The 13,050-nt window shown below is 37.2% G+C and overlaps 1 protein-coding gene across 4 annotated transcripts in view; it reads left to right on the top strand.

Moving 5' to 3' along the window:
* Nucleotides 1-13,050, top strand: part of COL25A1 (collagen type XXV alpha 1 chain) — a 159,620-nt gene that overhangs the window by 28,331 nt on the left and 118,239 nt on the right. For all 4 annotated transcript variants that reach the window (XM_064450092.1, XM_064450091.1, XM_064450093.1 and 1 more), the window contains exon 3: nt 385-402. In XM_064450092.1, coding sequence (XP_064306162.1) covers nt 385-402 — 18 coding nt within the window. The remainder of the gene's footprint in view (nt 1-384; nt 403-13,050) is intronic.

The raw sequence follows: 13,050 nt of genomic DNA, 5'->3' as shown, positions 1-13,050 counted from the left end.
GAGCCATAACTGAGAAAAAGCACCCAATACCTACTTCTAAATCAGCTCAGCATCTCTGGATTCTTTCTCACTTGTGAATTATTAAATTAGGTCTTTCTGTATTTTCTAAATTGTATTGTTGTGACTGTCTATGAAGTGTCTCAAATGCACGTTCAATGACGTGCTAATGTAATTTATTTCTGGAACCTTAATTGCAAGAAAATCCATCAGTTTGAATTAAAACATTCAAATTCAATATAGATTTAAGAGTCCAGAATGACTTCAGTACAGTTACTGGATTTTTTATTATCTCCTTATTAGAGAGTACTGTAAATATTTGCTGCTATTTAAGGAGTTAATCCTCGTCATAACTTTCCATAACCTTATCTTTTTCTTCTTTTTCAGGGTCAGCCTGGTCCGCAAGTAAGTGCCATCTTATTTTCCTACATAAGTTAAGGCTAAATACAGGGTACACAAAATTCAGGTTCTCTACAAAGTATTTTGATGGTTTATTTTAATCTTACTGTAATAAGTTAGAAACTGGTAACCATTGCATAATTCAGTAAGGCAAATATTTCCCAAGAGAGAAACATGGCCCCCCGTATGGTTGTCTGAATTCCCTCAGCTGTTTGACCAGATGGTGGGGTTAACAATGTAATACTGAATTAAAGCAAATCTCCTAACTATGGCTTGAAACTTTGCCACCTAACTTTAAAGCAAGATAAAATAACATAGCAAATGTGTAGCAAATGTAATGCTTCAACTGCTTATTAATCACATGCTAATAATGTTGTTATAATCCAGGCAGCCATCAGTTATTTTAAATATTGCACTGCTAGCTATTTTGATTAATTATATACGCTGCTTTGAATTAGTTCTGCTTTATTTAAGAATAGTAGAACTTTGTCTTGTGAGCTGTAATTGAAGATGTGGATATCTAGGGATCTAACTTCAGTTCTAAGGTAGAAATTGACCAACAGAAAGGAAAGATTAGGTATAGCAAAAATTAAATGTAAATTATTTGACTTAAAGAGCAGTATAGAAATATGGAAGAGTAACGTATTGGGGGTGGTGGTGGGGGAAGCCACTACCAAAGCTAAACTTAGTGAAATCAGTTGAAAAACTCTACCTTTTTGCATACTCAGGATACATTATGGGAAGTAACCTCTGGTCTGTGGGCACACAGTCTGGGTCTGGGTCTTGGCACAAGTGAGTTGTCTGAACCAGGATTTCTGTGAGGCCTTTTATATTTCACACTCAGAATGGAAAGTCAAAGCTTTAACAGCCTTATCGACTGATAATTTTGTTTAAGTTAAGATTTTCTGTATGGGAAGCAAGCATTTTCCTCAGATTTTTTTGTTTTTAATCATCATTTTCTGTTGAAAGGAAAGACAGTTTGTGTTACAAGCCCTCATCCCACTCAGTTTGAATGCCTAGTGTCCTTGCAGTGCCAGGCGCCATTTAACAGTATTATATAAGTAGTCTGTATGATATTGGAAATGACCCCACTGCACTTTATTTCACAGTGGACTGTTGCAGAGAGGTATCTTCAGCCTCTGTGCTGCTGGGGGGTCAATGAAGAGAGAGATTGTGGCTTGCTCTGAACAGGCTCTGTTGAGGACCTGAGGCTGTTACTTGAGCCTGTGGGCTACCCTTTAGTTGATGTTGACTTGTGCTGCCACCCGTGTCTTTTCCCTCTGGGTTTGGACTCCCACCTCCCACATTTTAATTGCTTGGAGAGTGTCTCTTGCTTAATGCATGTAAACAGCTTCACAGCCTTTGGAGCTCATATCTCTACATGAAATGCCCTGAGGTAGCTGTAGGCAAAGAACCACAGTGGAGATGGCAGCATTCAGTGCTGTTTCAAGGGCAGAGAAATCTTGTCACAATTGTAAGAGAAGTGGGGTGCAAACCATAGGAAAAACCCTCTAAAAATCCCCCCACCCCAAATTGTAACAATTTCTCTGTGCTCTGAATGATTATATAGCAAACAGGTACAAGATACTAGGACCCACCACACTTAGAATGAGAATTCTTACATCCTAACTTCAGTAGTTCCTCCCAGTGGAAATGCTTATATCTGCCATTTCCATTGTTCTGAGTGACACTTACCATTATTCTTAATACTGCCTTTTCCACTCAGGATGATTGTGTTGTGGCAGGAATATATGTATGTACTCAGTCATTTTGACTGGTTGATAATGAGTCATAATAATAACTGAGTCCAGGTCTAATTCTTGCAGGGCTACTGGTGAGGAAGTCATAACAGCATGAGACAGTCAGGGCAGGATTCAGCTGTAGATCAAGAAGCCTAAACCTAGAAGCTTGTGTGTGGGTGTTGACATGTTGGAGTGTGTAAACACTCCTCATAGTCAGTGAAGGTTGAGTCGATAGTCAGTGCACCTAGAGACCTCTTCAGCTCATTGTAAACTCCTAGGGCTCAGTTACATTCCCTGCACACAGGCATTCGTTGCCGCATGAGATGATCCAGGGTCTCCAGCCTAGCCTCTGGCTGTCGTATGTACAAGGGCTGGAGTCTGTGTTAGACCATTGTTGTATCTGTCAGTCATGGGCAGCTGTCTTGGATACCTAGGAAACCTCTTACGTGACACTAGTTGCATACATCCGTGCCTCTTAATTATAGATTCTGATTATAGGCAGCTACTGAATCTAATAACCATTCTGCTGGATTGCTCTCTAGCCTATGTTGACGTCTGTGTGTCTTAGGCAACTACATGTGGGCTGTACATTTAGATGTCTTTCCTCTTAAACTGAAACCCAGATCCAGATAAATTCATGAGACAGCATTTTAAAAATGCTGAAAGCTGTGGTTGAAAATTTCAAGACTTTTAAAAATTATGTTTTAAAGAATCAGTAGAAAACAACCTGTTTATATAGAGATAAAATAAGTCAAAACCCCTCAGTTTGTCATTTAAAAAATTGCAGAAGTTTCAGCAACTCGTTATTGTCAGTAATTTCCTCAGACTTAACTGTGTCCATGAGAAATCCAAAATGAATAGTATTGCTCAGTTTGGTCAGTAAGTAAAGGCTTCCTGGCTTCAAAGATCAGAATTGCTACGCTGACAAAAGAAGCACTTAGAAAGTTGTTGATGTCATAGCCTTGTAAGTCTACACTATGATCAAAGATAAATTCTAATCCTTTTTGCACTCAGTGTTTATTAACACCTATTCTTTTTTGCTATGATTTTCAGAAAGTACATACTAAATTCACTCAACACGTACGTAATTACTGGGTACAAATATAAATGAATAACGGAACGGTGACACCTCCTACCTTTTTATCTTTGAATTTTTACTGCTTCTTTTCTTCAAAAATACACCACAAAAGATAATTTTGTTTCATGTTTTCCTGTTTTAAGTAAAAAGAAGCTTTATTACAACCCACAAGCATTTTTTTCAGAAAAAGCTCATGGTTCTATTGTATCTCTGAAAGGTGGAGGCCATGATCAATAGCTAAACAATTCTAGCATAACCTTTTAAAAAAATAAAGTACCTTCTTATGATTTTGGTTTTCTGTTTAAAATAAAAAGAAAGCTGTTCCAAATACCATGTATACTGAGTATCTTTGTAGAAGCACAAATAATATTTTTGCCGAAACTTAAATTCTGGCTTTTGAGTGACCCCCCAAAATACCTACTTCTTCTTGTTTAGAATGTAAATATGTATTTAGATTATCTTGTGCCAGAAAGGTTTATTTTTCCAATAAATCTATACAACCAAATTCTGCACATACACCTCCTATTTTAATTTAATGGCTGTATTCATGTTTGTCAAAGAACAGTGTTTAGCTTCCAGTTTAAAGTTAATTCCGTAAGGAATGTACTATCTGGGTAAAGAGAGAAAGCTTGTTGTTTAGAAGTCAAGTTCATATAAATGTTAGAAAACAGTGCATTTAGTGTTATGGTGAAGGAAGACAAAATGATCCTTTATGAAATCCTCCTGAAGTAAAACTGTTAACAACTATAAATGTGGCAGGGTGGTGTTTTGGTGTGACTTTGTCTCAGTCAATCAACCGTTTTCTTCCTCGTGGCAGAATCCTCTCCCTGGCCTATCTCTAGTGCAAAATACTTTCTCTCTCATGCCAGCATACATGATTGCTCTCTGTGTGGGACTCTGAGGTATAGCAGTCCCACAGATGCTTCTCCCTTCTCTTTGGCAACCATTCAAATCTGCATTAGAAATGGACAAAATGTTAATGATTGATACTTGCTTTAATGGGATTCTTGTTTTCCTGTATGTGAAATGTCTGTGGAAGTGGTATTAGTTCAGTCTGAAATTTTGCAGTGTTGTGTGCATTGATAAAGGGTTACCAGAGCAATTCTGGTGGCAAACGTGTGTGTGTGTGTGTGTGTGTGTCTTTCACCATCAAGCTTCAGAGTTATGTGACGGGAGTATTTTTAATTTCTGATGGCAGAGATTCTGATTCATGGTTAGACAGGCTATTACTGGCTTATGCCGTCAACAGAGCTGTTGGGAACCGTTTTAACTTCTTGTTTTCTGTTTTTTTGTGAAGGCCTGAGAAAAATAGCCAGCAGGACATAGGCCATAGTTTCGAGCTGGTTTTGGATGGCAGCAGTGTATGTAAGAGGTTTGTTTATCACTTCCTAGAGAACACTGTGATGGTAGAGAGCATCCTAGACCTTAGAAAAGAGTTGAGTATGTTATCTAACAGCAGGAAGGATGGGAGGGGTGTTGTGTAAAGAACAAGTCCTGTTGAGTTTCCCTTTCAGTTTTGGTAGTTTGGATAGCCATTTGCACTCCAAGGTTTGTTAAATACGCCTTTCAGTTAGGACATGATATTCAGTACTGGGGTGGTTGATAAGGTCAAGTGATCATGTATGTGTTGTGATGGCTTTTTAAGCGATGGGCAAGGTACATAGTATGTCCTGTTGACTAATGCTGTAAAGTGGTCTCTACCTGTCAGACCACTGTAAATTGTTCTGATCACCATCAATTGAGGTTTAAGCTCCATGTTCCTTGTCCCCAGCAGTTTGCCTTTAGGAATGCCTAGAATCTCTCTACTTGTGTGGAGAGTGGGGGAAGGAAGCAAGCACACCTGTGAAGGACAGAATCAGCATAAGGCTGGAAAAGTAGTTCATCACCTTGAGATACACAGAGCAGTAAAGTTGCTGCTCCTGAGAGAAGCCCAGTGGTTGTACCCAGGCCAGCAGCTGTTCACACTCTAGAGAATGATCTTGTGGGGTGTTTCTTATTCTAGCAGCTGATACCCTAAGCTCCTTTGTAAACTTCTGATTCTGCTGAAGGATTGTATGACTCAGTTTGAATATGCAAATGCTAGCCTGCTTTTGAGTTACGAGTTGCAGGTCAGATTTTGCTGTCAAACAATGAGTTTGTTAACAAAGAACAGGTACAGTCACTCAAATTTTTGTTTTCTAGGCAAATATGGAGTGATGTTATCTTTCTGTATATTTATATGTGTGTATGTACATTGTCAGATGCCATAAGGTCATTATTTCAGTGTAGGTTATGAAATTCCTTCAGTAAACTTTGTGAGTCTTAGTTTCTTCTTAATTCCTTATGTAAAACTGTCATTACTTATATAGAAATTAGAATGTGAGTTAGAAGTTGGTGTAAATTCATGGGGGGATTTTCCCTATTGCCATGATCGTTCATTTAAAGGGAGCCAAATACCATTTTGCATCTAAAGATTTGGGTTCAGTCTTTTGCTTCTTCTGAATTGTTTTCACTAGTATGTAACAGTGCAAAGAGCTACTGCATTGCCCTTGTCCTGCCCTAGGTATTACCAATGTCAGTGGGTGTTGAATACAGCAAAATAGAACCTTGACATCATTCAAGTCAGGTACTGTAAGTTAAGGAGTAAATGTATTTTCAAAGGGGAATGAATGGTGTTTTAGGCTTTGTTAAGGAAGGACAAGTACTGAAAGAGAATAACTAACAGGTTTATTTGTATTTCAGAGAAATTCTTCCTCAGTGAGTTTAAAACATTTGTAGTTTTTAAGTTTTCATATGCACGCCACACATTTCCTCCCAACTACTGTCATTAAGTCCAACCTAATTAGTTATACCTGTGTAAATGAAAATAAGCTTGGCCTTAGCCTGGGAGCTTGGGCTTATGTACAGTGGTAGAAATAGATGATTGTAGTCACTTCAAAAAAATAATTAGTCTCATCTAATGGCCCAGTAGACATAGGAAGACAGCCACAGTATGTAAAAGCCTTTGTCTTACTTGCTTCCGTACCAATAACGAGGCCAAATACTTGATCCCATTTCTGCTAATAACATTTTGCTATCAATTTTGAGATCAGAAATTAATCTTAACTGAGCTTGTAAACAAGCTTGTACTAAGTCTCATGTACTTAGCAGTCAGAGCTTTACCACTTGTTTGACATTTTCCTTCCTTTCTGAAGCTGTAATAGAACTCCTGAACACTATTGAAACTGTGCAGTCTTTTTAAGAAACGCTTACCTGTATTGACTTGTGAACCTGAAGAAACAAATGCCATTATAATGGCTTTTCATTTTATGTTAGTTGCCAGATAAGAAGCAAGGGTCTAGCTCTTGTCTCCCATCAGGTTTATAGCCATATAGCTCAGTCACTTTGAACCACATCAGAGAATGTAGAAGGAGAAATCATGCTCAAAACTTCGTTTACTCTCTGGTGTGTACATAAATGTTTATGATACAGAAGATGTAAGAAATATATCTTCCCAAAAGGAGTTTATGTATTTAATTTTTTTAAAGTCTGTTGCTTTCTCAGCTTTGTATGTAATAAAGCAGAAGTTAATTTTGTTAAAAGGAATTGACAACAACAACAAACACTTCTAAAATGTAAAACACTTCCATTTCCCCTGATAGACTTATGTACACGTGTAAACCAGGAGAGCTGTGGATGTTAAATGCCCCTTCAGCTAAGCAGATGGCATTAGTGCAAATAAGAGGATTCTTTGCTTTGTAAGGAAGAGAGCACAGAGTCAGATATTCAGGGGCAAATTATGCTGGACTATCAGTTGTACCAAGACTAAGTAAGCACCAGACATAATTTAAAAAGCCCGAGGGGAGTAAGTTCCAGGCATCAACAAGGACAATTCTTGTAGCCTTGGGTATTGTTCTCTGCTACCAACATGTTTTTTTATTTGTCTTTCCCGCCCTTTTGCCAGGATTTGTGAAGGAGCCTCTAATGGCAGATTAAAGACTTCCCTGCAGTACCTGGCTAAATGAACATAGTTTGTGATAATCAGACTTGTTAGAGCTCTGTTCATCTAATGTCAGATGGCCAAAGCAGAGGCCAGACTCCTACCCCAGCTGTGCAACTGCGTTCTTTTACCTACTCTCATAGGCATGCTTTTGAGTTACGATTTCAGTAACTGTCTCTGGAAATCTTCGCTGAAATAGGAAGATGTTAAAAATGTTCCACAGCATTTCCTGGAAGTGGTAGTTTATTTCTGATTTGTTTACTGATTCAGAAAAATATCAGATTTGAAATCTGTTAACAGTTACCCATTCAAACTAGGTTTTGATTGTCTACAAACACAAAACTAAGAATATTAATTGTACAGAATTCTGTGGAAATGATTCTTCATGCATGGTAATGTCAACTCTGGATGCCCTTTTAAAATAGGTTCTGTTATGAAGGTGGCTTCTTTTACTAAACCTGAAGATCTCCCTCCAGAATAGCTCTATGCCGTAGGTGAAGAAAGCTTGGAAGATGGATTCTTGCAACAGTTTAAGTTGTTTGGCCCAAAACTTCTAGAAGTTGATCCTCTCATTTCAAAGTTCACATGGTGACCATTTATGGTACCATTGCTGTGAAAAATCAAGTCCTAGAATTAAAAAAATATATAAAATAATATATAAAACTCTAAAAGAAAACATGAAGGAGAAATTTCTATTTGTACGGTGTTACCAACTTTTCTTTATGGTGGCATCATTAATTTCTGAAAAGAATTGGGTTTGTTTTAATAAAATAAACATGAAAGTCTGATTCACTCATTACATATGCTAGCATAAGTGTTATGGGGAATCACACATTGGCGTTCCACCTATTCATCTAGAAGTTGCAGCTGTCACCAGGGCATACTAGATCTTCTAACAGCAAGTGAAGAACTGTGAAGCTAAAATGACTTGTAATCCTTAATTTGGTATAGCATTGCTTAGCTTAACAGAGTACATATGAGTACAAAAAAGCAATTGCAAGCCTAGTACTGTGGTTTCATTATGAGATGTACAAAGGGTTGTCAAAATATAATTAAGAACTCTGAACTATTTCTTGTATTCGTAAATCATTTCTTTATCAAATGACCTTTGAATTTTCTTCATCTTATTCTGCAGATGGCAGAAATACACTAGTGTGTTCTGTGTTTTATTAGGAATTATGTTAAAGCAAAGTATTGCACAGCGTTCAAGAGTATTATATAGTATTTTACTATCCTGCTGCATGTGTTTTTAATTCAATATTAAACTCCTACTGGCTTATTGTTTTTACTGATCCTTATGCTGTATATCAGCTTTGAATTCCCGTTCAATTTGTTGCAGAACCCGGTAGTTTCACTAGCTTTAAAAAAAAAAATAAAAAATTAAATTAAGAGTTATAAAAATGTGTGTTTCATCAACCTTATGGTGACTTAAAGATAACACTGTGATATCTGAGACCTTAGTCTTTCACAAGGTTTTCAAAATATCAGTTTCCTTGATCACCCGTTATCAGTCCAGAGCCCTGGTGACTTTCTGTGCTGGAAGCTTGGAAGTCCTGCAAACTAGAGCAGACCTGGAAGATTTGGATCTCAGGCTGCCAGATTAAAGCTTCAAAATTTGTATTTTCCATTATAACGTGACACTTTTGTCAATTGAAATTTGACTTTAAACAACCTTAGAAGTTAGCAGAAATGCTTCAGGTTCTTTATACTGAATTTGTGTGGGCTTGAAGAGCTGTGATGATATGCTATTCTTTCTGGTAAGTATGAGTCAAGTTTGGAGGAGAGAAAGAAGAAAAAATAGAAAACGCAGCAATTCCTTTCATTGGAGCATTTTGTGTACTGCCAGTAGTGTTATTAATGAGAATGGCATGGAAGTGTCCATTCTGATTGTGAGTTTTAACGTTTGAAAAATGCTTTGTCTGTCCCTGCAATACCATAGGAGTTTCCTAATAATCTTTTTTGCTGAGATCTGTCAGTAACATTCAAGAGTTGTGAGCTGCTGAGAAACATGTAAGAGAATCACGTATTTTCAGAAATACAAGCCAGTTGTATTGCACAGTATGTCTGTTAGTGATCATTTGCCAAAAAGAATGAATATCCATTTAAGTATACATATCCATATGTGTGTAATTTCCCCTGAAGATGTTCTGAATTTTGTAGACCAAACTATTAGTCTTGAGGAGAAAACTGTTTTGTTTTTAATAAACTTTATGTTGTCTTAAATTGCTTCCTGTATAAAGAAAGATGTTGCCAGCCTTAAAGGTTACAAAAATATCTTCAGTCATCTCACTTTTATATATGCCTCTGCATAAAAGTATGTGTATGTTTGTAGCTGATATAAAAATTCCTTTGCATTTATCCAGTGTTTCAACTAAAACATTACAAATCTGAACAGTTCTCCAAATAGCTCTATGAAGTATGTCATTGTAGTTTTCCCCTGTTGTAGATGAGGAAATTGAGGAAGGTAAATGAAAGGCTTAGTTCTTCTACTAGCATTTGTTTGTCTTATTGTAGCACATACATTATTTTACATGCTATTTATATGCACTTTTATTTCTATATACTCATTGACTTTGAATAAATTAAACTGTGATTAAGGGTAGACACATCCCCATCAAGACTAGAGTTATGACTCGAGTGTGTCATGTCTTTGCCTCTTTTAGCAATGACTTGTAGCTAGGATAGTTCAGAGACATTTGCAGTAACCTAGCGCTTACAGGTTGCCTCAGACAGAATGGTGCAGTGTAGCTTTTATTGTTACATTTGTCAGGCAGTTCTTGTAAAAAGGTTTGTTTGGGTGCTGATGGAGCCTGGCATGCACAGAAACTATTTAAGGGACTACAGGATGTGCAAAGTGGGGGTAGAAAAGAAAGAAAAGATAAGATCCTCAGAGAAATGTGTGTTGGTATTTCACTAAAATACATTTTTCCCAAGCACTAGCATATCCCTCAAGTTACAAAAGTTACCTAGGCTATGAAATAATTTCACTGCTCTTAATCTGTGGAGGTTATATTGCAGTCTCAGAAGCCTTTCTATCCCTTGGGCTATATTTTACACAGCTATGGTTTTATACTAATATTTTACTGCCATTTTCTTTTAACAGTTTGTGATTTAAGTAATCTAACACACCGCTTCTTTTACAGTAGCATTTTATAGCAGTGCTGGCAGACAACTCTAAAAGAATATCTAAATCTTTCTTTGGTGTTCTACTACCTTGAATAAGCAAATGTATCCTGTGCTGAGTAGTAAAGTTTTGAAAAATAAAAAACAGTGCATGTACAGGATGATATGCCTTTGAAATACTGAACGAAACTCAGGGCACTGATACTGAAACAAGTGTGGATTCACCACGGTAAATGGAAGAATGGAATTGACCTCCCCTATTTAAAATTCTGTGTTAAAATCCCTTTGCTGGAATTAAGTTTAGTGTTGAAATACAGCAAATGTATGTTAGCTGCAAAACCTTATTTGTACATGAGCTATCCAGTTTTGCTCATTTTCACAAGTTTAGCCTTTATTACTTTAATGTAAATACACCTTGATATGATAGCAGGTATGGGCCAAAAATCTTCAAAAAGGGTACTGGGCTTTTAGTAGCGGTTTCCTTTAAATTAATCTTTGTGTTCAATAACAGATTTTGGGTTGTTTTTAATTTTTCCAAAGAGAGAGATGGCAAAGTGGGAGAACATATGAAAGTTGGCTGGTGTTTTTTCCCTTGATTCGGCTTACTTTTATTTCACTAGCTGCCTTGGTTTGAAACTAGTCCTTATTTCAAGTAGAAGAACAGAGAGTTTTTCAGGTATTTCAATCATTTGTTTCTGTGTGGTAATGATTTTTTTGAAGAGCTGTACCCTGTGCAACATCTATTAATGAAGTACATAAACCTTCTCCTTGACCCAGTTGCTGGTCAAAGGAGGATCTGCCTGGTAGGTATTTGTATGCTGTTTCGCTACACAGTAGTAATGGAGACAGTAAAGTTGAAAGATCCAGAAGGCTAGGGAGCTTGGAAGACATCTGTCAATGACCACAGGTACTTCTCTTGTAGGTAGTAACTGGCAGTGGCAAATCTCCATTCTTCTGAACCCTCCCCCCCACCCTTGCTTTCTTCCTTTGTCTGTTTTCTTCAAAATGCTTGATGCTTGGCCTGTCGTCCTCATCAAAAGGGTTCTTTTAAGTCAAACAAAAAAGACCACATGAGCAAAAGATACTGTCATTTCAGCTGAATTATCTACCTGGCCACTAAGCAATCAGGGTGGCACCAGAGGTCTTTGAATTACAGAAGCCACTGTTCAAGTTTTAGGCAAAAAATGACTGAAATATTAGAATATGAACTACTGTTTCTGAAAATAACAGGAAGTTGTTATCTCCCAGTGAGGAGCTATTCTCTTAATAAGCTTCTAGGAATAAATGAGAGCTGGCCTATGGGTAAAAATCTACCGAAGGAAGAATAAAAAGTATTTAAAGGTGTAGGTTTTTATCTGAAAAATCTGGGAAAAACATTTCATGAGTTTGATTGGCAGGAGGTGTGATTTTTTCTTTTCAATTTCTGTTGTGTTGGGAAAGAAAGCCAGAATGTACTTCCATGATTCCTGCAGTTTTATAAGCCCTAAGTTCCATCACACTATATTGGTCTTCCTTTTAAGTCTTTTTCTTTCTTTTTTTTTTTTATTATTGTTTTCCCAAGTTCTCATTTGGTTTTGGAGCATATTAATTGCTTCCATAAATTGGAATGTTTTGAGTGAGTTCAAGGCATCAATACCTAATGCATCTGCTTAAACCAGGGGGGCAGAAGGATACCAGGCTTTTTGAGCAAAATAGCTCTGTATTAGTACAGTCTGCTTGTTGGCTGCTTACTGGTACAGACCTCACTGGCGAGTGCAGAAAACTCCTCTGGAGTAGTACTGTGCCGTTGTTATTCTAATAAATGGGGATAATTGGGAGGTTAAGCAGTGCTAGTTATTTTTTCTCCTTTGTTTCATATCCCTTTTAATGTTCAATGCAAAATTAAAGGTGTGAAGTCTGTGGCAATAAAAGCTGTTTACAGCTGTAACTTCTCTCCTGCTTCAGTAGTTTGACACAACAATAAATGCAGTTCTTCTAAGGAAAAGGTGAAGCAATCTACCTTGAAAACTGTTTGAGTTCTGGTTCTTTTTATTGTAAAATTTGAAAGCAGCATTTCATTCTTTTGTCTTCCTGTCAATCAAACATGCTTTTTTATAGCTGTGTAATTCATTGCTCCTTGAATTTCTGTGGCGTCATTTTGGTTGACCGCAGTGAATATTTATTAATGGAAGTACAAGGCTCTAGTCAACTGCACTTTCTCTTGTTATTGAATCTTGTCAACTACTGAATCTTATCAAGAAGCCCATGACTCATAACAAATATTTTCATCTATTGATAGCAGGCTCATTTTTGCCTGCTTCATAGCTGCCATGCTATTAATTTATCTGTCACTTGTGACATAAGCACTCAACTACCGAGTGAATGCTGAAACAGAAATTCAGCCTTGTTTTAAATTCCACCACCAGCATGGTCACACATGCAGACACACATGTGAAGACACACACACGCATATGTATATTCCTATTGGAGAGGATATAACATGGATACAAAAATAATCTGCTGCATAGTAGTCTAGTATAGGATGGATGGGGACTCCAAGTGTCTATTCTCAATGCAGCAAAAGGAAAAGGAGGAAGAAGTAGGAAAGCTCTGTGAAGGTAAAGGAGTGCAGAACAGCCTACCTGAGATACTGGAGGTTGAGGAGTTAGTCTCAGTCATACAGCCTTTTTAGCAGGGCCTGTTGTGACAGGACAAGGGGTAATGGTTTTAAACTAAAGAGCGTAGATTTAGACTAATAAGGAGGAAATTTTTTA

Source organism: Phalacrocorax carbo, chromosome 4, assembly GCF_963921805.1.
Source record: "Phalacrocorax carbo chromosome 4, bPhaCar2.1, whole genome shotgun sequence".
Classification (NCBI taxonomy): Eukaryota; Metazoa; Chordata; class Aves; order Suliformes; family Phalacrocoracidae; genus Phalacrocorax; species Phalacrocorax carbo.
The sequence above is the reverse complement of the archived record's forward strand: the minus strand, read 5'-3'. Positions and strand labels throughout refer to the sequence as shown.